Source organism: Carassius carassius, chromosome 2 (genome assembly GCF_963082965.1).
Source record: "Carassius carassius chromosome 2, fCarCar2.1, whole genome shotgun sequence".
NCBI classification, from domain to species: Eukaryota; Metazoa; Chordata; class Actinopteri; order Cypriniformes; family Cyprinidae; genus Carassius; species Carassius carassius.
In genome coordinates this window covers 20,446,650-20,472,240 of record NC_081756.1, presented here as the reverse complement: position 1 = coordinate 20,472,240, position 25,591 = coordinate 20,446,650, and the positions used below count along the sequence as shown (strand labels likewise).

The window sequence follows — 25,591 nt, the reverse complement described above, 5'->3', positions numbered from 1 at the left end:
CTCTGCTTTGATAGAGACGTTGGACTGGTGCTGGCAAACAGAGGATGAACTCAGAAGTCATGACTCTCCTGTCTATCCCCAAATCCATTGACATATGCTATGCCACCCACAGTCTCTATCAGTCCGTCCTGACTGAATGATGAATAAGGCATCTGCTCTAGCTGCATTTAGTCTGCATTTAGTTCAACGTTTTGTGCATTTCATTCATACTGATGACCATTCGCTGAATTGTCATACACTACCTTTTTTTGTTTTCTATTTCTGCCACTTAAATGATCAAAACATAATTTAATAAAAAGTGACCATAAAGATGTTTGTAGCGAAATATAAAATGGTTATATTTCAAATAAATGCTGTTCTTGTGAACTTTCTATGAATTATTAAGCAGCATATTTGTTTTCAACTTTGAAAATAATACAAAATGTTTCTTGAGCGCCAAATCAGCATATAAGAATGATTTATGAAGGATCATGTGACACTGAAGACTGGAGTTCAGGATGCTGAAAATTCAGCTTTACCATCACAGAAATAAATGACAATATATTAAAATAGGAAACAATTATTAAATGGTAATATTTCACAATACTGCTGTTACTGTTACTGATCAAATAAATTAAGCCTTTTTGAGCAGAAGACTTCTTTCAAAAACATTTAAACAAAATCTTATCTCCACGTCCACTGTTATTTTGTTACATGTTACAATATATAGTGATGATTATCAGTGAGCTTGCTTTTTAATGAATGAAATCATATTTGCCTTGAACTCTTGCTAAGTGCTTGCACGTTACCCAAACACAGGCATGGGCATGCTGATGAGATTTTAATGTTTCAGTCCTCTCTTTTCTGATTATATTCTCAGAGTGTTTGCAGAATAATGAGAACAAGCCCTTGACCAACTCAAATATTATTGAATATTGAATTGGGTCACACAAATATATTAAGTTGCTTAATGGGGTCATTGATATTACTAGATTGTCCCATGCTGTTTTTGAAATTTGCTAAGAATTCTGCAGTGGGGTCTGAAGAAGGATAAAACATGAGGATGACACTGGACAGGTCAGCAGAAATCTGATCTTGCGCTTTCCCCAGCTGTCGGAAGTAGAGGAAAATAGCAGGGAAGTGTTCTGACCTCTAGGTCAAAGGACAAGTTTTGATCAAACAACTGGACAAGACCCAACTGAGTGTCTATGTTTCAGTCTGGCCCGGCTTTGTTTTAGCAAAATCTGTGTTCTCCTCAGTTTCTCCCACAAAGACACAGTGAAAGAATGCAATGCTAAAGTTTTTGAGACAACTTATTGCTTTTTGGACGTTAATATTACAATCAATGCTAAAAACACCTCTGTCTTTACCTCTCTAGTAGGGATGAACGATTTTCATTCCAATTGAGCCATCAATCCAATTACAAATGGATTATTTGGGTGAATGTAAACGTAGCCAGTGAGTTTCCACCCGCCTTTATTTCAGTCTTTTACTTTAGATATGCTTTAATTTCTACCGTTTGGAATGCAGTACGTATTAGATGAACAAAACTCACGTACTGACAGACTTTCACATGCGCTTTGTGTTTGTTTGTCCTGAAGCTTGTGGCTATGGTTAAATACACTTGCATCACTGAATACTTTTATAATACGAAATTGATGTAAACGCAGTCAGTTGTGTTTTCAGAGCAGGCCAAACAATTTGATATGTCAAAATAGATCTGTGCATTAGTGTGAATACAGCCAAGCTGCCAGTGTCTATGATTTTATCAGTAATAATCAAACGGCAATAATGCTGAGGGGAAAAAACAAACAAACAAGCAAAAACCCTATGATTTTCTGTAAACGTTTTGGGTACTTAAAGCGCTCTCAGATACTGAAAGTGCTTTTTGTTTTTTACTTTTAATCCTCCCCCCATTGCTTTAAATTTGCTTGTATGTTTTGAAGCTAGTTTTACTTTAATTCTTCTTGTAATTATAGAAATGAAGGGTTATTTTGTGTATTTGTACACAAGATTAACAGAGAGAGACATAAGTTACTTAAAAGTTGTGTTATATTAAGATTTACATGGGTTTCTGTTATGTTGGATTTGTAGTGTTACCGTTGTGGTGAAGAGTAGAGCCTGTGGTTAGGTTGAGTATGGACAGCAAAACTTAAAGGTGCCATGTGCAAAAATTGAGGTAAAAATATAAAAAAATGACCTACACGCATCAAAAGTATGAGAAGAAATAAGGGCGATGATGTCATTAAAAAAATGTCAAGTTATAGTGCTGCAGAGATATCAACCTTAATTAGCAGTAGCATTACTAGCCCCGGCCCGACAGGTGTCGTAATACCAGTTTCGGCCATGGGAGGCGGTATGCGGGCAACATAACCACCAGCCAACCTGCAATACACGAATAACTCGCACGGCTTGTGGGCGTACCTGAACCTGATGTCAATCGTGTGGAAAGTACAGCCCACTACTTCATTTCAGTTCAGGGAAGAGAGCGGAAGGATGACTTAAGCCCTTGGCAAGAGACCACCACCCGCTACAGGGAAACAACCGCGCTCGGAATCACAAATCAAATCCGATAAGAAAAGGAGCCGAACCAGAGTAAACATCGGCACTGCTTTCAATCGCTGGAGACAACTGATGGACCTGAAAGAAATGAGGTTCGACACCGAACTTGCAACATTTCTTTTGGATTGGTAAGTTAGATGCTGTTAGTATTTCGCTAGAAGTTTGTTTTATATGTTTGTGTATTTTTTTCGGGAAGTTATAACATAGAAATGTATCGAAAGCTGTTCTATAAACGTGCTAATGTTAGCGATGGCTAACCGTAGCTGCGTTTGATAATTAGCTAGCTATAACTTACCCATTTTTTTTATATCATAAGTAACCTGCTCTGTCTAGTCTGTTGGTCTCGGTGTCCTCTTTGCTTTTCTGTACGTGAGAAAATTGATGTGTTGCATGAAAGCGTGTGAAAAGAGTCAATTGCGTGTGTGTCTCACGGTGAATGCTTGAGAGTTGGCAGCTCTGGTTACATAGTCTGTTGGTCTCCGTGTCCTCTTTGCTTCGTGGTTTTTCTGTGCGTGAGAAAATTGATGTGTGGCGTGAAAGCATGTGAAAAGAGTCAATTGCGTGTGTCTCACGGTGAATGCTTGAGAGTTGGCAGCTCTGGTTACGTTGGTTGGCGCTAGCTTTGTCAACATCAGCTGTCTGATGTTGACCAATGATGTTGACCGAATGCTGTCTGTCAAATTAATTTAATTCAAATAATGTGTATATACACATTGTAATATGAACAAAACGAATATGAACATATTCACTGCTAAAGGTGAAGGGGAGTAGCTTAAAGATGTCATGTTTCAAAATCACTTGACATCACCCAATGTTCCTCTGGAGGCAAAACGTCCTCTTATAGCAGCGGTTCTCAATTCCAGTCCTCGCGCCCCACTGCTCTGCATATTTTGCACGTTTCTCTTTGTTAACACCTGATTCAGATAATCAGCTCATTAGAAATGAACTCAGTGCATGAACTGTGTTCCAATTGTTCATTGCTCCCTACTCTCTGAGCAGGGGAAATCTGTTGAAGTTTACCTCACATCGAAACATTCATTCACTGATTTGTGCAGCGTCTTTAAACATGGACAACTGTGACATCATATACCTCTGTAAATCAATACAATTTAAATTCACGTCTTGCACACTTCAATGCACTTTGATTGGAACATATAGCTACGTTCACTTCGAACTGGAATCATGGCTGAATATCCTGTGATGTCCACTTCGCAGGGCACTTATGTTCGAATAGAACAAATGTCTGAAGCGCTAAGAGAAACGTTCAAAATGTGCAGAGCAGTGGGGCGCGAGGACTGCAATTGAGAACCGCTGTCTTATAGGCTTCAGCTATGCTCTAGGGTTGTTGTGAAAGTAGGGCCGGAGCATAGAGACTGCCGTTTCTCGTTTGTTACTCTAGAGTAGACCAATTCACTTTATTGAGGCATACTGCCCCCATCTGGTATGGAATGTGGAGTATGACTTGATTTTTTTTGCCATATATGACAGATGGTACTTTTAAAGGATGTATATACTGCATGTTTTTTTTTTTACTATTTACATGCCAGTATTGTGAGTCTTTTTGGTAACTTCATTAATACATGCCAGTATGCTGTTGTACACTTATCTATAAAGATCTGAATGAATGTGCTGTTAATGGAAGCAAGTTGGATATAATTATCATTGTGATGAGTGGGGTGGGATCATGGAAGTGAGGCTTGGCTTGGTTCCCATGACTCCCCGCCCTGGCCCCGCACCACTTGTTATAAAAATTTGTAATGAAACTGTAGGCAGAGATCCGGTAGTTCCTCACTATCTGTGCTGAAGCTGAGAACGTTCGCCAGTTTAAGTAAAAGTTAACGTGCCTAGCGTTTTCGACTCGTACATTACACATCACATACTGATGTCACGTGTCATTACGGGAACTTTACGGGTTGTGTGTGAACACATACACCGATTCAGAGAAATCACTGGCAGTGTGAATGAACCAAAATGAAACGATCTGGAAACAATTGCCAGGACACATTACCCGTGTATTATCCGGAATCTCAGTGTGAGAGGGCCCCATCCGCCCCTCCCTCCGTCCCCGGGTCCTTAAAAAGTCTTAGTGTCTTAAATTCAGATTCCATGGGTCTGAAATATTTTCGGTCCCATTACTGCAAAAGAAATCTCTCCAGTCTGATGGGCCCAGTGACCATCTACTGTCATTGGACCGACCGGACAAATTGCCTGATTAAAACTTAAGTGACAAAAAAATAACCAGTGAAGCATCGAAATATGAGAATGATTCTTCCGATTTTATCACATTCAACGTAAGCAGCGATTGATAAAGGATAGTGTATTTCTGGTATCAATGTTGCGCTGTTTAGGCTCCGGCTGCTGTCTGTCTCTTTGTAAGAGACTTTTATGGAAGAATCACATTAATTGAGTGTATGAAATAAGCAAAAGATCTGAACGGGATACAAATAAACTCACAGAAGAAACATACTGAGGTAAAAATTCTAATAAATGTTGAGTTTTTTTATTTATAACATGATGTAGTTTAGCAACATACTAGGACAAGGGAGCTAATTGCCACATATTCTCATGATCAGGGCCGTAGCTGGGGTTAGCGGGGCCCCGATGCAGGTTGTACCAGTGGGCCCTGTTTGAAAGTGTTTAATTTGTATGTTCGTTCTGTTTATTTGTTTGTGCTATTTACACAATGTTTACATTTTTTTTTTCAAGTTTGTAAGTGTCACAGTTTATTTGCTCTAGTTTAGAAAATGGTAATAAAAATCTGACAAGAACTCAGAGTTCACTGTTAGAACAAATTAATCTTGATATCATCCTAATATCAGATAACTTTGATAGAAAGATATGTAATGGATTACAATCAAACGGAAACTTCAGACAACTGTCAATACTTGGTTGACAAATTACCAAGCAATGATTAATTTTGTTCAGTCTGTGGTGTTAAAAGGTTGCATTAGCAATTCTGGAAAAAACACGTAAACAAAATATGGTGAGGTCTAAGTGTGGTCTTTGGTCCCAAAAATTATTTATTTATTTATTTTTTGTATCAGTTTCACTAATCCACTTTATGGAAGTTCATTTGGGTATAATATGCCACAGTTCACTTTATTTTGCTATACTCACTTACATAAATTTATTATAGTGTTCTGCACGTACTAGTAATTAAAAAAAAAAAGAAGAAAAAAAAACAATCTCAAAAATGATATCTGGTGTCTGAATAATTGTTGGTTTGACTATATGTATTAATTCTTGTTAAAACTACAAAGTAATTCAGTCGAGAGCAGGGAGTGATTTTCTTGCTTTCATTTTCTTGGATTAACATTACCGCAGCTAGTAGCTAAATTAGGCGTGTTCACTTTAAGAGACAATGAATTCATCCAATATAATATACATCTGATTTTTTTCTCAACTGTTTACTTTCACTTAAGACAACCAATAGTTTTTTTTTAACATACTTTTCAAGATGGTTATTTTGATAAATTTTTTATGTATTTGTCTGTAATGATATAACCTTAATAATCATCGGGAAGAAGGAGGCGGGAACCGGCGGACAAGCAAATGAAACTTTAATAATCACAAAATAAACAAAACAGCGCACCAGCCCCTCACAGACGACTGGTGCGCTCAAATAGAAACCAAAACACAACTAAAAGCCCAGGCCTGGTCCTCTCTCGTCCTTCACTTTCGTCGCTCCAGTTTTATATCCTTCCATCTCCTACGTGGGACTCGAGACCGGCGGTGGGTCGCAGGTGTCCCTGATTTGCCCAATCATTGCCGGCCTTACTCCTTGTTCCCACGTCCCTCGGCCCCGCCCCACTCGCCACATTGTCATACAAAAAAAAAAAAACGTGAAAAACAGACAAAGTGTTCGAGTGTTTTGCGCCTCTATCAGCGTGACCCCTGAACACCGAACACCGCGGCTGCTGAATTGGGCTCTTTTCTTTTTGTTTAAACTGCGATTTGCATTTACTTTTTCAGATGCAGGAGGAACTTCGAGGAGAACTTCGCAGAAGAGAGCTCAGTTCAGTGCTGCTGTCTGTCTGTCTGCTGAACTCAGCGCACGAATAACCAGCTACTCAGTTGAGCTTTTTCGCGTCTTGTGTTTCAATGCTTTAAACACCTTTGTTTAAATTGGCAAGGCTTAAAAACACGTGAAAATTATAAGCTTTCGAGACGACGCGCAGCAGTGGCCTGTCAACTGTCCTGAGTGTCTTTTTAGACTGGCTTCAGCCTATAATCGTCACCACCTTTCACCCCACTAGCGACAGCCCTGCTCATGATTGCAAATGTTAAATTGACTTTAGTTAAATAAACAAGTTGTTAAGTAATCACGTCATTTAAAGGGTTAGTTCATCGAAAAATATAAATTATGTCATTAATAACTCACCCTCATGTCGTTCCAAACCCGTAAGACCTTTGTTTATCTTCGGAACACGGTTTAAGATATTTTAGATTTAGTCCGAGAGCTCTGCCCCTCCATTGTGAGTTCAAGCAAACCAATATTTCCCGGAGTAATTCATTTACTCAAACAGTACCCTGACTGAACTGCTGTGAAGAGAGAACTGAAGATGCACACCGAGCCGAGCCAGATAACAAACAAAAGACTGGCTTGTTCTCGAGTCAAGAACCGTTTCTGTCAGACGCGTCCGATTCGAGAACCGAGGAGCTGATGATAGTGCACATGTGTGATTCAGTGTGAAGCAGACCGACACACAGAGCGTCTGAACCGAACCGATTCTTTTGGTGATTGATTCTGAACTGATTCATCCACCTACTGACAAATTTTGTATGTTTAAAAGTTTGTATGTCCCCCCCAAGATTTCTTATATGTATATTCTATATTGTATTTAACACCTTAATCTCGTAACATCATTTATTGCAGTTGTAATTGTGTAATGTAAATCATTTAATTTTAGTATGGAGCCTGAGTGTAAATTGAATCTTTTAAAAAAACTAAGAATTTGACATGAAATTAGGGCTGGGGCGGAAAATCGATGCAGAATCAATTAGATTCTTAGATTTTCATAATGCATTGAGATTTCTCTGGAATCGATTCGGAGTTTAGATTTTAACATGCGGTTGGCACTCTTATCTAGTTTTTATCCGCACACTCAAATGCTCATGAAGAAGAGTGCTAAAGAGTGCTTTTGCGTTCAGCTGAGTCATGTAATTTCATTTTCAAGATTAATGTTAGCAGCCCACCTTTGTAATTTGCTTCAACCTTTTCGAATTTTATGAATTATTATTTTAGGTACAAGTGTGTGTAAGGATTTGGAAAAGAGCAGAGTACAGCTGTTTCTAAAGCAAGCAGTGCCATCTGCTGGTCGAAACTAAGCTCAGAATCAATTCAAGAAATAATTGTGATGCATTCGTAAAATCTCAGAATCGATGCTGAATCATTTCGCGATGCATCAATTTATTTTCTCAGCCCTACATGAAATATGATGCATACGTTTAATAAGGTTTAAAAAATGGCCTTTATAAAGGTAAATATCTATCAATCTACCTAGCTATTAGAGCTTCACTATATAATGTTTCAGCATCGATATCGCAATGTGTGATGTTTAGTATACTGATGTTCATATTTCTACTGATCATTTTCCTTGCTCACATTCAGACACCATATCCACACCAGACTAGTATGTCATAAATAGAATGTGGCATCAGTTTACTGGGGATTTGTCATGTTCAGACAGCATCACTTATTATAAGTATTTTGTCCCGCCGCGCCGTTCCCGTCAAGTGTAGACTCCGTGAGAGCCAAGCAGATGCACGTGAACAGTAAATTCCATTCACTTCCGCATCTATTTTTGCCTGAAATGACACTAACGCGTGATTCCAATTTTTTGTAGTGTGAACTGCCGAGACTGATTTTTTTTTTTCTAAGAGCTAGAATTGACAGCATATTCAAACAAGTCTACTTTTCTTCAATGCAAAGTTTAATTTTCATTAAAAAAAACAGTACAAAGTCAGTAATAAAATGAGAACAAATAAAATTTAAAACCGCACAAATAAATGCAATAGAAAAAAGAGAGCTATGAAACTACGTTTTCAGGTTTTTATTCGGGTAAGAAATACTACAGAAGTTAATAAAATGTACAATTTTTTATAAAATCTTTAATTTCTGTAGTCTTCATTGTAAAAATTAAAAACAAATGAATGCTTAACCTTAAATTTATAAAACGTATTCAGTCAAGAGCAGAAAGTTGTTTTCTTTGTCTTTTGTTCTTTGATCAACATGACAGACAGCAGCAGGGATATTGGACTGCAGTCCCTTTAAGAGTTTATCCACAGACCCAATATAGCCTACTGTTACACAACACACATTCTCTTTCTCAACTTTTTAACATACCAAAACTGACTGGATACTCCCCAAGATGGGCATTTTGTCATAATTTTGTACATATTTGAATGTTTTAATGCAGTTAGCCACTCATTTTGGTAATTGTGGCTCACAAGTTGTTTGAGACTGAGACCGGCTTGTGCGCTCCACTAATTTAGATCAGTGGTGGTGCACGCACCTTTGGTGTACTGTAAGCGCAAGACCTGCAGGAATGACTAAAATAATGCACAATACAAGCACTATTAAACCGGAGCAAATGAGATGTGTGTGTGTGTGTGTGTGTCTGTGAGAGAAGGGGTCATTGGAGAGAAGAGCAAGAGAATGTGCAGCTAATGCAAAACGGATCTGCTCGAAATCGGAAAGAAGACTGATCGGCTGGTCACCGATCTGGGCCGATCATGAGGAAAATCATACGATTCTGATCCCTGGCTGATCGATCAGTGCATTTCTACTTTCCAGTGATGTCTGCGAGATATTCCCTCGACAAGCTTGTGCATCTGTGCCGCCACGCGCTCTGCTTATCAGCTTGCGCACGTCCACTATACAGGCATGGATACTGAATTTACTGAACTTTAACGTTATATTAATTACTTACATGTACATCATAGACAAACTTAATCTGTAATATCTCCATTCTACTCCCTGTTGTTGGTGTTTCTTTTTCTAAACACAGCTCTATTTACACGCTGTGTGGTATCAGCTTTTGGTGTATATATAGTACATACATACACATGCACAAACACACACATACAGATGATGGTCATATAATTAGAATTAAATCATCAAAAAGTTGATTTATTTAACTAATTCCATTCAAAATGTTAAACTTGTATATTATATTAATTCATTACACACAGACTGATATATTTCAAATGTTTATTTCTTTTTTAATTTTGATGTTTATAACTGACAACTAAGGAAAATCCTAAATTCAGTATCTCAGAAAATTTTAATATTGTGAAAAGGTTCAATATTGAAGACACCTGGTGCCACTCTCTAATCAGCTAATTAACTCAAAACACCTGCAAAGCCTTTAAATGGTCTCTCAGTCTAGTTCTGTAGGCTACACAATCATGGGGAAGACTGCTGACTTGACAGTTGTCCAAAAGACGACCATTGACACCATGCACAAGGAGGGTAAGACACAAAAGGTCACTGCAAAAGAGGCTGGCTGTTCACAGAGCTCTGTGTCCAAGCATATTAATAGAGAGGTGAAGGGAAGGAAAAGATGTGGTAGAAGAAAAAGTGTACAAGCAATGGGGATAACCACACCCTGGAGAAGATTGTGAAACAGAACCCATTCAAAAATGTGGTGGAGATTCACAAAGAGTGGACCGCAGTTGGAGTCAGTGCTTCAAGAACCACTACGCACAGACGTATGCAATACATGGGTTTCAGCTGTCGCATTCCTTGTCAAGCCACTCTTGAACAACAGAGAGCGTCAGAAGCGTCTAAAGACAAAAAGGACTGGACTGCTGCTGAGTGGTCCAAAATGATGTTCTCTGATGAAAGTAGATGTTGCATTTCCTTTGGATATCAGGGTCCCAGAGTCCGGAGGAAGAGAGGAGAGGCACACAATCCATGTTGCTTGAGGTCCAGTGTAAAGTTTCCACAGTCATTGATGGTTTGGTGTGCCATGTCATCTGCTGGTGTTGGTCCACTGTGTTTTCTGAGGTCCAAGGTCAACACAGCTGTATACCAGGAAGTTTTATAGCACTTCATGCTTCCTGCTGCTGACCAACTTTATGGAGATGCAGATTTCATTTTCCAACTGGAATTGGCCCCAGCACACAGTGCCAAAGCTACCAGCTAAATATTGACTGTACATGCTCATACTTTTCATTTTCATACTTTTTGGTTGTCCAAGATTTCAAAAAATATTTTCTTTGTATTGGTCTTAAGTAATATAAAAATTTTCTGAGATACTGAATTTGGGATTTTCCTTTTTTGTCAGTTATAATCATCAAAATGCAAAGAAATAAACATTTGAAATATATCAGTCTGTGTGTAATGAATGAATATAATATACAAGTTTCACTTTTTGAATGGAATTATTGAAACAAATCAACCTTTTGATGATATTCTAATTATATGACCAGTACCTGTATATACATATTTATACTACGGGGCCATTGAATGCTTGAATCTGATTGGCTGACGAACGTTAATGGAGGTGCACCATTATTTTCAAACGGCGAACGTAGTTCCAGGCAGCTCTCTTGACCGCATTACAATTCCATATTACTTCGCATAGATAACTGTATAATAACGGTCATGCAGTTTGCATAAAAAGGTGTAGTCAGCGCTGCCCTGACGATTTTATTAGTTAGCCTGTTAAGCATAGCAACTTACCATGACATTTCTCACTAGCGAGGTAATACCAGCGCTCTATAGATACGCTGCTGCATAACTCTGTTAAGGGGCGCACAGAGGTAGCCTAATTCACACAAGATCTCTCTCTCTCTCTCTCTCTCTCTCTCTCTCTCTCTCTCTCTCTCTCTCTTTTCTTTCTCTTTCTCTGTGTGTCTCTGTCTCTCTTGTTCTCTTTCTAATAATTTCATTAACAACTGCATTAGAATGCTATCAACGGCTCAAGCCTCCTTCGCGTTGTCTGTGCATTTTTTTTCCTAATAATTCAATGGCCCGTTGTCAATTATTCGTTATATATGTGTGTGTGTGCGCATGTTTTTGTGACACATCAGAAAACAACTTTGTATAATGACATGGGTATGACCGGTATTACAAGGAGAGGGTGACTTATGAGGACATAACCCATGTCCCCATTTTTCAAAATGCTTATAAATCAAACAGAATGAGTTTTTTTTTTTAAAAAGTAAAAAAGTTTCCTGTTAGGGTTAGGTGTAGGGTTGGTGTAGGGCGATAGAATATACAGTTTGTACAGTATAAAAACCATTATGCCCATGGGATGTCCCCACTTTTCACAAAAACAAACGTGTGTGTGTGTGTGTGTGTGTGTGTAATTAAATCATTTAATATTTAGATTTTGTTTTTAGCTTTATTTAAAATATAAATTAAAATTAATAAAAAATTTGTATCACATTAAAAAATGTGACCAGAGATGATTTTACTACTTATATTGTTTATTTTGTGTGTGTGTGTGTGTGTGTGTGTGTGTGTGTGTGTGTATTTATTTATTTTTACAAAAAGGGGATGTAACACCAGTATTCTCTTCTTCAGGCTCGTGATATCTGACTGTGAGATGTTTTTGATGTGGAATTAGTGATGGGGCTGAATCACTGAACTCAAAGAATCCTGTTCTTTCCCTCTCTTCCCACCTTCAGCAATCTCACCCTCTACAGTCGCTTGAGAGGGTTACGATTGCCTCCAGAACGGTCTAAATCCAGCATTACTGCTCCACTTTGAGGGGGCTGATTCAAGAGCAGCTCATCTATCTGTGGTTAGTGCAGCACTAAATCAGATCCGTTGATGTGTGGATGACATGTCACTGGCCTGATGGGACGAGAGTTTTCTGTGTGAGGAGAGTGGAAAAATGACCAAAACAGATGTATGTGATGACCTGATTTTTAACTGCAAGTGTGCTTACAGGGATCAGTGATGATGAATCGGTTGAGTGAACTGTTGTGCAGATTTCAGCTTATGCCATTAATTATTTGTAGCTGTCAACATATGGCCTTTGGGCTTTTGCAGGTTAGTAGTTAAAGCACTGAGGTGGTTACTCTTGTATGGGATTTTTTTCTGGCAACGAGACACATACTTGATTGCTCCCTGTCGCACCCATAATAACTGCCTGGTTTTGCTCTCTTACACTCATGTGTTATCTTTGTACATCTGGACACAAGTATCTATATACAAGTGTCTTGATTTATGGCCATGTACGTTCGCTGTTGCCAGGCAAGACTTTGTGGGTGTATATGTGTGTGTGATTTGGGATGGGGGATAGGGTTTCATTTTTACAAGGTGTTGACATGAATTATAACACCCAGTCACCCAGACTGCCTGGCAGCCAAGATTCATCCTAGATAGATTGTCCAACCAGAGAGCTTATCACTTCATACCTTTTTGGTCCTATTAACCTGTTTGTGTTGAAAACATGCCATAGAGTGCATTTTTGTGTAGATTTCATGGACAAGTTAAATCTGCACTAGAAAAACAACACTCCCTATTACTCAACTTTTATAAACAAACCGCAAACCAACCTGTTTGCACCCGCCTCTTGTATGGAAATTCATTTTGTTTTGTGCATGACATATTCACACACACGTCTACTGTACCTAGAGGTTGAGACTTTTGAGTTTTAATTTGAATCAATAAATGCATTGATCATGATTTTATTTTTATTTTTTATTTTTTAATGGGAAAGAAAATGAGTGCACTAATCTGTACTGCTGTACTGTACTGTACTGAAAATGAGTGCACTAATCTGTACTACTGTACTGCAATACTAAGTGCTTGATGTATTATTCCAACCAGTGTTGGGAAGGTTACTTTGGAAATGTAATAGGTTACAGATTACAAGTTACCCTATTTAAAATGTAATAGTAGTGTAACTTTTTTAATTACTTTAATAAAGTAATGTAACTAATTACTTTTGAGTACATTTTGATTACTTTTATAAATTTCTAATGAATGTTAATTTGCAACTGTTAATCATCTTCAACCATTTTACACCATGCAGGTTTAACCTTACAGTAGTGCTCAATACTGTCAGACTTTCACCATCCTTCATCACTTGAATTAAGATGATCACATTTGAACACATCCACCACACAATCAGACTTTACTTAGAGATTGATCTGAAGTTCAAAGCAGATTTAAAATCAAAAGAAATAGTTTATAGATACTGTTTTTGAAACCAAATCTTTGCATAACTACAGGCATCTAACTGCATCTAACAATGGTTTGGGGAAAAATAGTTAATAAAAAAATAAAAGCATATACATCAACTCAAATACGGTTATCTAATAAGCATGTGTCCTATTTTGTGTACTAAACTCCTGAAACGTTGGTGTCTTTTTGAAACACTGCTGTCTCTTTGTATATGATATGATGATAGTTTCTCAAAATAAGTAAAAAATGCTCATGAAGTGACTATTCTAGAGATTAATTTCCATGAGGGGCGGACTGGGAAAAAAATAGTCTGGGAAATCTCACACTCATACACCCACAACCCATTCTGAAACATGGAAAACCCAATTTTTTTTTTGGACCTGACATCAAAAAGATTTGAATCCTTAGGTTGGGGGACTTGCAACGTAATCAAGAGTTCTCTCCTAAACTGCACATTCACTTCCATTATCCATCCATCTCTCTCATGACTTTAATACTGAAGATTTTTATTTGACTTTTACCATGTTTTGTAAGTGCAATTTTGTTTTTTTGGCAAATTAATTACCACTTGTATTTATTTTTACTACAAATTCCATAGTTAAACCATTTTAGTGCCATACCATAGGCTACATTTATTTTCCTTTTACATTAAAGCTCCCCCTAAACCTATGATAAAATATGATGATTTGTCTGCTAACTTACTACTGTAACATTACAAAAGATAATAATGACGTCGTTTATACAGTATTTTGAGTGATTGCGAGCAATGTGCTGCTGCTGCTTGACTAAGTAAACAAAGACAAAACTACATTAGCATATTTACAGATGAAACTGACCTGCACCTGAAACCCTGAACAGAAGTGTCGCTTCTCTGCTCCAGCTGTGCGCTTACACAGTTCACTCCGGTCTCTCTCTCTCGCATTGATTACTCGGAGTCTGATCCAAACCGCTCGGCGGAGGCGCGGAGAGCGCGCGAGCCCAACCATTGCCAGTCACGACTAACCGATTCATGATTTATTAGAGATTTAATTATCGAATGGCGGATTCGGAAATAATCGCTTTAGTATATTCGGCCTGCAATTATACAATAACAATATTAAAGTAGAAGGCCAAATCGTCTGCCAGGCCACCGGGAATAGTCCCGGTTCTCCCGATGACCAGTCAGCGCCTGATTTCCACAGACAGGCAGAACGTGCAGGATTCATATTCAGTCTTTTTGCGGCTTAATATTCACAAACATCAGTCCATATCGGTTTTGATTCAAGTGTACTGACCTACTTTTGATTTATTCATCCAAAATGTGGCATATTGCGTCCGCGTTATAGGCTGAATTCCATTTTTTATTACTCGATTCTACGAATGTGTTTTCCGTGTCTCGGAGATTATGGGCCATATGTCTTAGTGCAATTTGGGAAAGAAATAAGCTGTATGTGGATGTGTGTAAATATTCAAATGTAATCCTCTTTGTAATCGTTTCAATTTTCATAAGTAACTGTAATTTAATTACTCATTTTTTCTTAGTAACTGTAACTGATTACTGTTACATTTATTTTGTAATTAAATTACGTAACGCCGTTACATGTAACTAGTTACTCCCCAACACTGATTCCAACAATAAAATTTTTTGTCCTTTTCTCACTCATGTCACTTCAAACCTGCATGACTTTTATAAAATATTTAGGGAAAGCAGTGTCTTTTGTTTATATAATGAAAGTCAAGACATATTTTACCATTACCGTATTTTCTGGACTATAAGTCGCACTTTTTTTCATAGTTTTGACTTATAGTCAGGTGCGACTTATTTATCAAAATTAATTTGACATGAACCGAGAGAAATGAACCAAGAGAAAACATTACCGTCTACAGCCGCAAGAGGGCGTTCTAAGCTGCTCAGTGCTCCTGTAGTCTACACTGAGCAGCACAGAGCGCCCTCTCGCGGCTGTAGATGGTAATGTTATCTCTTGGTTCTTGGTTCTAAATAAATGCGACTTATAGTCCAGTGCGACTTATATATGTTTTTTCCTCATGATGTATTTTTGGACTGATGCGACTTATACTCGGGTGCGACTTATAGTCCGGAAAATATGGTAATCAAAATACCATCCTTTGTCTTCCACAGACGAAAAAGTCCTAGAGGTTTAGAATGATATAAGGGTGAGTAAATTATGACAGAATTGGGGCGAACTATCGTTTAATCACTTTCAGTGTTGCTGACATTAAACCTGCCGTGGCGTCTGAGGAGTTGTTATTTGATGTGAGAGCTACAGCAGAAGGCATTATTAGGGGCCAAGTACTGAAGGTGCAATGGCACCTATTGTATACGTTGACATTCTTATTATTATTATTATTCTTCCTCCATCTCCTGCTCTGGGAGTCTATGGCAGCCCATAGACCTGTTTAATGGAAGTTATGAAATTTGGCACACAGATAGAGGACAGTCTCACATTAACCATAGCAAGTTTGGGGTCTCTAACTCAAATCCTTAAGCGCCACCAACAGCTCTTGTTGCATATATGCTTATCCTTATGCTTTTGAACCATAAAGTTTAGAAAAATAATTTTTTCCTCTGATTCCTTGGCTCATGCAAAGTTAAAAACCACCCCCACAAAAATGTAAAATTCTATGGGTGTTACATTTATTTATTTTTTTTTTCAAATTTTTTTTTATAGTTCGAAACACATACTTTTAAGAACTTGTCCTAGACAGTTTTTCAGTTTTTCACTAAAATTGGCTTGGATCATCTTCAGACCATACTGCCCAAAAGTTATGGATTTCATGTTATGGTTTAACACATCAACAAATTTGCTGGAATGATACCAAACTGTGTCAGAAGCTGCAGCAAACTTTGTGCCATTGTCACCTCACACAGAACACATCATCAATTTGTTAACCTGTTAGTCAAAAGTGATAAATCATTCATATGAAGTCATTAACTATTGATAATTAAATATATCCAAAAAGGTGATTATTTTTGTATGAGCCTATTTTAATGAATATGGTCTCAAAATATTTATTGAATCTTGCTGAGAACATGGTTTGTGTAGTGCTTCATAATTGTCTTGAATTACTGGAATAGTCAAACCCATTCATTTGAAAGGGTTGTCCACATACAACCATCTTGTGTTTGAGTAAGTGTGTGTATAATGGTGTAAACAAACCAGTCAAAATATTGGCCACACCTATTCATTCTTTACTTATTATTATTATTATTATTATTATTTTTTATTTTATTTTTTATTTTACAACAATAGTAAGTTCATCGAATCTATGAAATTACACAAATGGTAATATGAAAATTATGAAATGACTGTTGAACTTCTGTACTCTTAAAAAATATCTTTAATTTGCCACCCTTTGCAAAGATTACAGCTCTGCACACTGAAGTTTTATGTGTGATGACATTAAAATCAGTATTGAAGAGGTTCTCAAATGTGTTGGCCACCTTCTTTTGGCTCCTCAGTTTTGCAAAGGAATCTCTTTGTCTACATAACTAATTTCAAGGCTTGAACTATAAATCTTCATTAATACAATATTGATCACATGTGCCCAAACAAACAGACACACAGTGAACATTTTCTTTTGTCTCGTACTTTAATATGGCACTGAATTACAGTTGTGAGGTATTTGGCCTATTCACCCAGTGTCCTCTGCAAAAGACAAAACAAAACCGAAATAGTCCACACATTCACGCACTCACCGTTGTGCTTATTTAAGGTACTAGACCCTATTTGAATCCATTTCGGTTTCATTGTTTCTATAGGACCAAGCAGGTTTTGGGAGTCAATACCTTGCCCAGCACCCCACTTATGACATGCTATATGTGTGTGTATTCTCACATGTATTCTGCTGTATTGGTGGGGCTAGAAGGGCATATTAAGGGGTAACTGAACTCCCTCACTGGCGCTGGTGTGAAAATCTAATGCGTCCCTGCAGCCTTTGGATCCACTTTCAAGTCTCTCACCTACTAAAGTAAAAGCTGACGTCTTGCTTTTGGAAATAGATATTTTGCGTAGTGTTTGTCTTTGCAGATACAGAGATGGCATGGGCCGATTGTAAACAGGGTTTCAGGCTCCATATGCCAGACAGTTGAATGTAAAAAGTCGACACCTAATCCTCCTACCGTGTGCTTCATTCGTCATCTCAGACCCCCTGGTTTGCATGAGGCTGCAAGCATCTCCTCAGACCGCCAGATGATGACCTGGTCTGGACCAGAGACTTTAATCTCCTAGAGATTAATGGTTATAGCTTTATATGAGGCTGTGGGTGCAGAGGAGCATACAGTATGTGCCTCCAGCAATGAGGTTTCTTTCATTTGGCTGGCCTTGTTGCTCATGGGTGTCACCGTAAACATTACTCATGGACTAGATATGCTTGGATGGTTTATTATTAGCAGTTCTACCACAATCAGTCATTGGAGGAAGGCCTGAGGTTCAAAAATAAAGAGGTAACCACTCTGAGCTTGTCTGTGTGCTGCTTACAGAGATATTTTAGACCTGGAAGAGCTTGCATATTTAACGCCAGAGGTTGAACAACCTTGCCATTTGGCAAAGAGGAGCAAAGCAGATTACAGACAGAAACAGAGGAGAAGAGAAAGGAAAGCAGGATAGAGAGGCCGTATGGATATTAGGGCGGTCTGACAGAGAGGAGAAGAGACAGAGACTCAGCCCCAGAGGAGGAGCTGCTGTAGCGGGGCTGGTACCTGTGCTACAGTGGCTCACCCTCTGTGTGTTTTCACCGTTTCTTGTGCCGTAATGAAGTACCGTGGAGAGGCTGTGGGCTGGAGAGAAGTTTGCTGACTCGAGGTGCAGGCTGCCTGCTGGAGAGGGGGATTCATCTGAAGAACACAAACACTCACTGGCTGAGTGTTCATTTGGTCAGACAGAACCTTTTCATATTTTTGTATTCAAGACTACAGCAAAAGGACCACCAAGATGAGTCGATGGCTCAAATGCACGTCCATGTACTTTGTAGGTATCAAGAGATTCTCCAGTAGTACTTTTCCCTTAAACTTTGCTGTGTTAAACTTTGAGTTTTTTTTCTCTTATGTATGCAAAGGATGGAGGGATAGTGACCAATTATATAATTGAGTGTATGTGTTTGTTTGGCACTGATCCGGTGTGGGAGAATAACATAGAACTTAGGAATGCAGCAGAATTCTCCTGGAGCTTGAACTGTTGCCTGAGACCTTTTGGAGCTTAGAAGTCTTTTGAAAAGCTTTTGTGAACTTGTATGATCATGCCAGGCTTAAAGTGACCCCCCCCCCCTCAATTTATGTAAGAAAAGCTCTCATACTCTTTGTTTTGCGAATACTCCAAGCCTTTCATTTCCTGTTGTTCTTTTAAATCTTTGAATACGTGATGTACTGGAGTTAACATTCCTTCATTCAGCTAATTACACTTGTGATCACCACCCTGATCATTAGGGGATTCATGAACAATAGGTGTCAACTCAGCAGCTTTATTAAACATGACACTGCTGTCTTTGTGTACATGCTGATGTTATGAGTGTTCTTCTCTCTCTGTCTTTTAGAACACAGACTGGAATAAGTATGACGACAGGCTGATGAAGGCAGTGGAGAAGAAGGAGGTGGACAAGGTTGCAGTAGTGCTTGGCAAGAAAGACATAATTCCCACCAAACTTGACGTAGAGGGGTGCTCTGCGTAAGTATCTCTGTTACTCGGGATGGGTCACCATGGTTGACTAGTCATCTGATAACTGATTAGACTATTAGTAAGGTCAACTACTTTATCCAGATATATTTTTTTGTTTATGTGTTTAAGAAAGCATGTGAAGTTAAACAGTCCTAGATTGCAAAACTTGTTTCCAGAACCCTGCATTCTCTTTGCGTGTGGTCTAATATTTAACTTAGGAACGCGTCCTTAAGAAATGTGGCCGCTCTTGATGGGATTAACCCTGAAACCAGCCTAATTATGTCATTTTGTACAAACTGTGAGATTTCTCATAATAATACATCTCTCATAGTTCCACAAATAATTTAACACTTTTTACATCTGCATATGTCTTGTATTACTGTAGACGTATAGGCATCAATAGTGTTCAAAATTTTTCATTATAGGAAAAAAATAATACATTTTCTTAATTGTCTTGGGGTTTCTGCTGTATCATGATATTAAACTCATGCTTTCAATATAGTGCACAGCTTTATCATGCATCAGACTGATTGTCACTTCATTAGCCATTTTCTTTAATTAGAGAGTCCTATTTATTTATGCATGTATTTATGTGGTTGTTCATGTGTTGGTCTTTAAAGTTTCACTGATAGGTTCATGTTCTGGTCCAATCTGTACTGAAGCATTTTGTGTGTGTCCAAGAGTTTGAGTTAAGATTGGAAAACGTGTTTTAGTTAGAGCTTGACTCGGCACAGACAAGATGAGTCCAGAACAGTCGGGGTCTCCTGGGCCGGAAGTGGGTCTTCAGTGAGTAAATCTATGCTTATGTACACAGACTATTTAATTTAGGAGCTAGACCCCGCCTTCCTAAACCATCATATTAACTGCTTACTCAATCTTCTTATAAAAGCTCCAAGTCCAGAGAGCTTTAGATTATGCCTTTTTATTTTGAGATAAATGCAGGAAAAGTATTTTGGAGGTCCAGGGTGAATTATTGAACCCCATTATTCGATATCACTGATTGATGTTCCACATTATTACACTGCCACACAGTAGACTTTCACTGGTGGATCAACTGTGTCTTTTTCTGTTTTAGAAAGCCTGGTTGGCCTCCCATCTGTTTCTGATGTTTTACTGCCTCGACAAGAGTCAATGTAGGGCATAGACACAGCTTGATTTAACCACAGCTTTGTTTCATTCCCTCATTTAAAGCCATAAGCTTCCCCTTTGGGTATTTTGTCATAGTGTGAGATTCTTCTTGTGTTGTTGGTAGGAGAAGAGCTTGACTTGTAATAGGGTGCTAGAATTTCTCAGGACTAAATCAAGAGCATCGGTCACCGTCACAGTCGCCGGGTCGGCGTTATAGTGTAACAGAGCTCAATTAATAAACACCAGCCTGCTATATGAAACATGCTTATGGATGTCAGTGCACCATAATGGTTGCCAGATGACCTGAATATGGGGATATGCAGCCTTTTTGTGCATAGTCGAGTGGAATACACAGGTCAAATGTTGACTTGAGATTTGAGGAAATCCTCTGTTCATATATAGCAGGACCTCACATGCAGACTGCATCTCCAGCCTGTTATTTCCCTCAACGGTCAGAATAGCTAACAGGGAGGGCAGACCACAGGGCTTGTAAGGTGTAACCCAGTAGTTCTGGTGTGTAATTTGGTAACCTGCGTTATGACAGCATTTTTGCCTTGTGGGCAGATGGAAAGGAGCAAATTCTTTTAGTAACAGTATGGAATGAAATTCACCTGCTTGATGGAGCTTACTAATAGCTGGTTAGCTCACAGGAAACAGACTAAGCCTTCCTGCTGTGGCAGTAACATTTTGTTTCTGTAACACATCCAGTTTTGAAAATAGATTTGTACACTGTTTGCAATCAACACTTGGCAAGTTCCAAGTGAGAGTAAAATTGGTTTTGGTAGTGAATAAGTTGGCCTGTAACTTTGTTAGGAACTGAAACATAATAGGGCGTTGTTTAAATAAAATTGCAAGTATGAAAACGGTTAAAAATAATTTTTAGTACAAACCCGATTCCAAAAAAGTTGGGACACTGTGCAAATTGTGAATAAAAACATAATGCAATGATGTGGAAGTTTCAAATTTCAATATTTTATTCAGAAAAAAACATAGATGACATATGTTTAAACTGAGAATGTATAATTTTAAGGGAAAAATAAGTTGATTTTAAATTTCATGGCATCAACAGTCATAGTTGCTCAACTGTCTTAGGTCATCTTCGTCGTATCTTCCTCTTTATGATGCACCAAATGTTTTCTATGGGTGAAAGATCTGGACTGCAGGCTGGCCATTTCAGTACCCTGATCCTTCTATGCAGCCATGATGTTGTAATTGATGCAGTATTTGGTCTGGCATTGTCATGTTACAAGGTCTTTCCTGAAAGAGACGACGTCTGGATGGGAGCATATGTTGTTCTAGAACTTGGATATACCAGCATTGATGATGTCTTTCCAGATGTGTAAGCTTCCCATGTCACACGCACTCATGCAACCCCATACCATCAGAGATGCAGGCTTCTGAACTGAGCGCTGATAACAACTTGGGTTGTCCTTGTCCTCTTTAGTCCGGATGGCATGGTGTCCCAGTTTTCCAAAAAGAACTTCATATTTTGATTCGTCTGACTACAGATCAGTTTTCCACTTTACCACAGTCCATTTTAAATGAGCCTTGGCCCAGAGAAAACGCCTGCGCTTCTGGATCATGTTTAGATATGGCTTCTGTTTTGAACTATAGAGTTTTAGCCGGCAACGACGAATGGCACATGGATTGTGTTCACCGATTTCTGGAAGTATTCCTGAGCCCATGTTGTGATTTCCATTACAGTAGCATTCCTGTATGTGATGCAGTGCCGAAAATCACAGGCATCCAGTATGGTTTTCCGGCCTTGACCCTTACGCACAGGGATTGTTCCAGATTCTCTGAATCTTTGGATGATATTATGCACTGTAGATGATGATAACTTTAAACTCTTTGCAATTTTTCTCTGAGAAACTCCTTTCTGATATTGCTCCACTATTTTTCGCCACAGCATTGGGGGAATTGGTGATCCTCTGCCCATCTTGACTTCTGAGAGACACTGCTACTCTGAGAGACACACTTTATACCCAATCATGTTGCCAGTTGACCTAATAAGTTGCAAATTGGTCCTCCAGCTGTTCCTTATATGTACATTTAACTTTTCCGGCCTTTTATTGCTACCTGCCCCAACTTTTTTGGAATGTGTAGCTCTCATGAAATCCAAAATGAGCCAATATTTGGCATGACATTTCAAAATGTCTCACTTTCAACATTTGATATGATATTCTATTGTGAATAAAATATAAGTTTATGAGATTTGTAAATCATTCCATTCCTTTTTTACTCACAATTTGTACAGTGTCCCAAATTTTTTGGAATCGGGTTTGTAATTGAAATAAAGCTGAAATAAAATAGAAATATTAAATAGCAAAACCTTAAACTTAAAAAAGTTACTAAAACATAAATAAAAACTTTAAAATTAAAAATTATACAACCTATAAAAAACAAAACAATATAAATGACAAACACATTAAAATGTTATTGAAACTTAAATTAAATTGAAAATGTTAAAATAAAATTATGAATGGCAATTAAAAATATAAATACATACTATAATATGTTTATAAATAATACTGAAATAACTGGTATGCAGGTCCCTGGAAGCACACCAGTTCTTCTTTAATTTGGGAGTATCACACTACAGTCTCAAAACTCAAACTTTATAGTATTATTTGGAATTATTGTATTATTATTATTATTATTATTATTATTATTATTATTATTTTAAACATGCTTGACTTGTAAGAAATATTTATGACTAGTAAATGTTCTCAGTTTGTTCACCGTTGACCGATGTGACCGAAAGGAATGTTTTGGAGACTGAATACATAAAGACTTTTTGAGTTACTTAATATTTTTCTACTATAAGAGGCTTTTAAGTAAGAAGTCTTTAAAAGTCTTGCGTTCAGTAAAGTGAAATTCCTAATGCATTCCACACTTAGCAGATATTCAGATACACTGAAATGGCTTTTGCTGAACTACAGAGACTCTGGTGACAGACTAGTACAGCATGCAATAGTCTTGTTTTGAATTCAGATTCCCTCTATAAATACATAATGTGTCTTGAAGCCACAGATATGTGAGTCTGCCAAGGAGATGGAGCCAAGCTAGAATGACATGTCTGGATCTTCATGACCGTCTGAGCTCTTCAGTCTCTTCTAATGAGGGACACTTACCATTATAAGTCACCTTCATTCCATATGCCTAATAAAATGTTATTGCATTGTCATTTTTAATTATGAAATCATATTTGGAGGAACCTGCAAAAGCAGTGAGCTGTGGCTGCCATTTGGCTTCCCTCAAAATTGTTTTAACTTAAATTTAGATAAAATTTGACCATCATATTTAGTTTATAGTAGTGGAACAATATTGTTTTGATGACTTGATGACTAAAATTACTATAATGTAACAAAAATAAAATTAAAATAAAGTTTTAGAAAGTGATGCACACTAGAGATTGTGGTGTATATCGACATGTTGCTGAGGCTATATTGATAACACGTATGATATATTCTCTGATTCTAACAATAACAAATGGCCACCCATCCATCGCTCCATGGGTGGTTGTTTGGGACAGTGTGTGGAGTTATCCACAGTTTCACACGTCAAGCTTCAGGTCAAAGGCCTGTCTACATGTTTGGCTTCTCACCATCAACTTTCCAAACACAGGTGAAAATCTGCACGTCTGACTTTTACAACTTGTCTCAGAGGACATTCTCACATCTTTAACAATTAGCTCAAAGTGCTCTTGCATCTTGCACATAAAGTAAGAAGTGAATGTGGATTAATTAAATATGGACATTTATCTTGGCCATCATTTTGAAAACGGAAGTATGTTTAAATGAGATATATGAGAAATAAAAAGAATGCTAATCTAATGTAAAGTGAGGAGTTTTGATTGCGGAATGTATTGAGAGAAAGAGTTGAGCTTCTCTTAATGGTAGTCATTTCTTACTCTAGAATCCTGATGATGGTGGATGATGGACTCGCCATAACTTTTAACCCTTTCACCTGTTTGTATTCCTTTCTCTCTCTCTCTTTCTCTTCAGGTTCCATCTTGCTGCCACCAGAGGACATCTCGACTGCCTGAATCTCATTCTTAATCATGGTGTGGATATCACAGCCACAGATGCCACAGGTGAGGAATTTGCTCTATGGGTGAGTCTTAATACCAGGTAACACACATAATGATAAAATATATCCCTTTAATGCAATTTTTGTGTAGAGTAAAACTAACTGTACCAATTTCCGTGTTTGGAAAATATTATTTTAGACCGTGTTGATGGTGAGAAGCTAAAAATGTAGACCGGCCTTTGACCTGAAGCTTGCCTAATGGTTAGAAATTTGGACTTGTAATACAAAGGTTGCGAGTTCGAGTCTTGGGCCAGCAGGAATTGTAGGTGGGGGATTGATGACAGAATTTTTATTTTTGGGTAGAGTAATCTAGGGTGAAATATCTCTGTAAATGTAAATGATATAGCCACACATTCTTCACCAGAGAGTGAGGTTAATGAAGTTAATATTTGTAGGCAAGCCATAAAGGTATCACTATCAACTGATATGTATAGAAGAACTGTTTTATGTGAAATAAATATGGTGCATTTTTTTTTTACGACTGTTTTACTGTTGACATCGGTCTCTAAAAGCATACTGGTTAAGATTGGTTCATCTAAAACACTTTTGTTATTTAATGGCTCCTATTGATTGTTGTTCCTGTAGGAAAAAATGCCTTGCACCTGGCAGCCAGAAATGCCCAGTCACAGTGTGTGCAGAAACTACTGCAGGTAAAGCCACTTTTCACAGTCAACACAGTTGTAAGGAAAGGATAGAAATGTATTTTGTAAAGCCAGACAATTTCTGCTCTATTGTATCCTCTTTTTGAAGTGAAGGAAAGTATTGAATCATATTTTTGAAGTGTAGATGGGAGGTTTTCTGAGGTCTGTGGTATGAACTTCAGAAAGGATTATTTACCGCCTCTATTGTAGTGCTATGCCAATAGATGCATTTGCCAATACTTGTGTCAGTTTGTCCAGGTTTTCTCACTGTATTGGGTCAGTTCTTCTCTTGTTTGAGACAATTTGCAAACCAGTTATATTGTTATATAGCAATGTGTTGGATCATGATGTACAATTTAGGGTCAGTAAGATTTTGAATGTTTTTGAAGTCT

General features: G+C 37.9%; 1 protein-coding gene across 3 annotated transcripts in view; it reads left to right on the top strand.

The window, feature by feature from the left end:
• LOC132105948 (uveal autoantigen with coiled-coil domains and ankyrin repeats protein-like) overlaps window positions 1–25,591 on the top strand; it is a 63,094-nt gene that overhangs the window by 17,719 nt on the left and 19,784 nt on the right. For 2 of the 3 annotated variants that reach the window (XM_059511534.1, XM_059511516.1), the window contains exons 2-4: window positions 19,217–19,347; window positions 24,474–24,562; window positions 25,144–25,208. In XM_059511534.1, the coding sequence (XP_059367517.1) occupies window positions 19,217–19,347; window positions 24,474–24,562; window positions 25,144–25,208 (285 nt within the window). Of the gene's footprint in view, window positions 1–18,492; window positions 18,655–19,216; window positions 19,348–24,473; window positions 24,563–25,143; window positions 25,209–25,591 lie in introns of those variants that run through there. The other variant, XM_059511524.1, reaches the window with a different exon arrangement.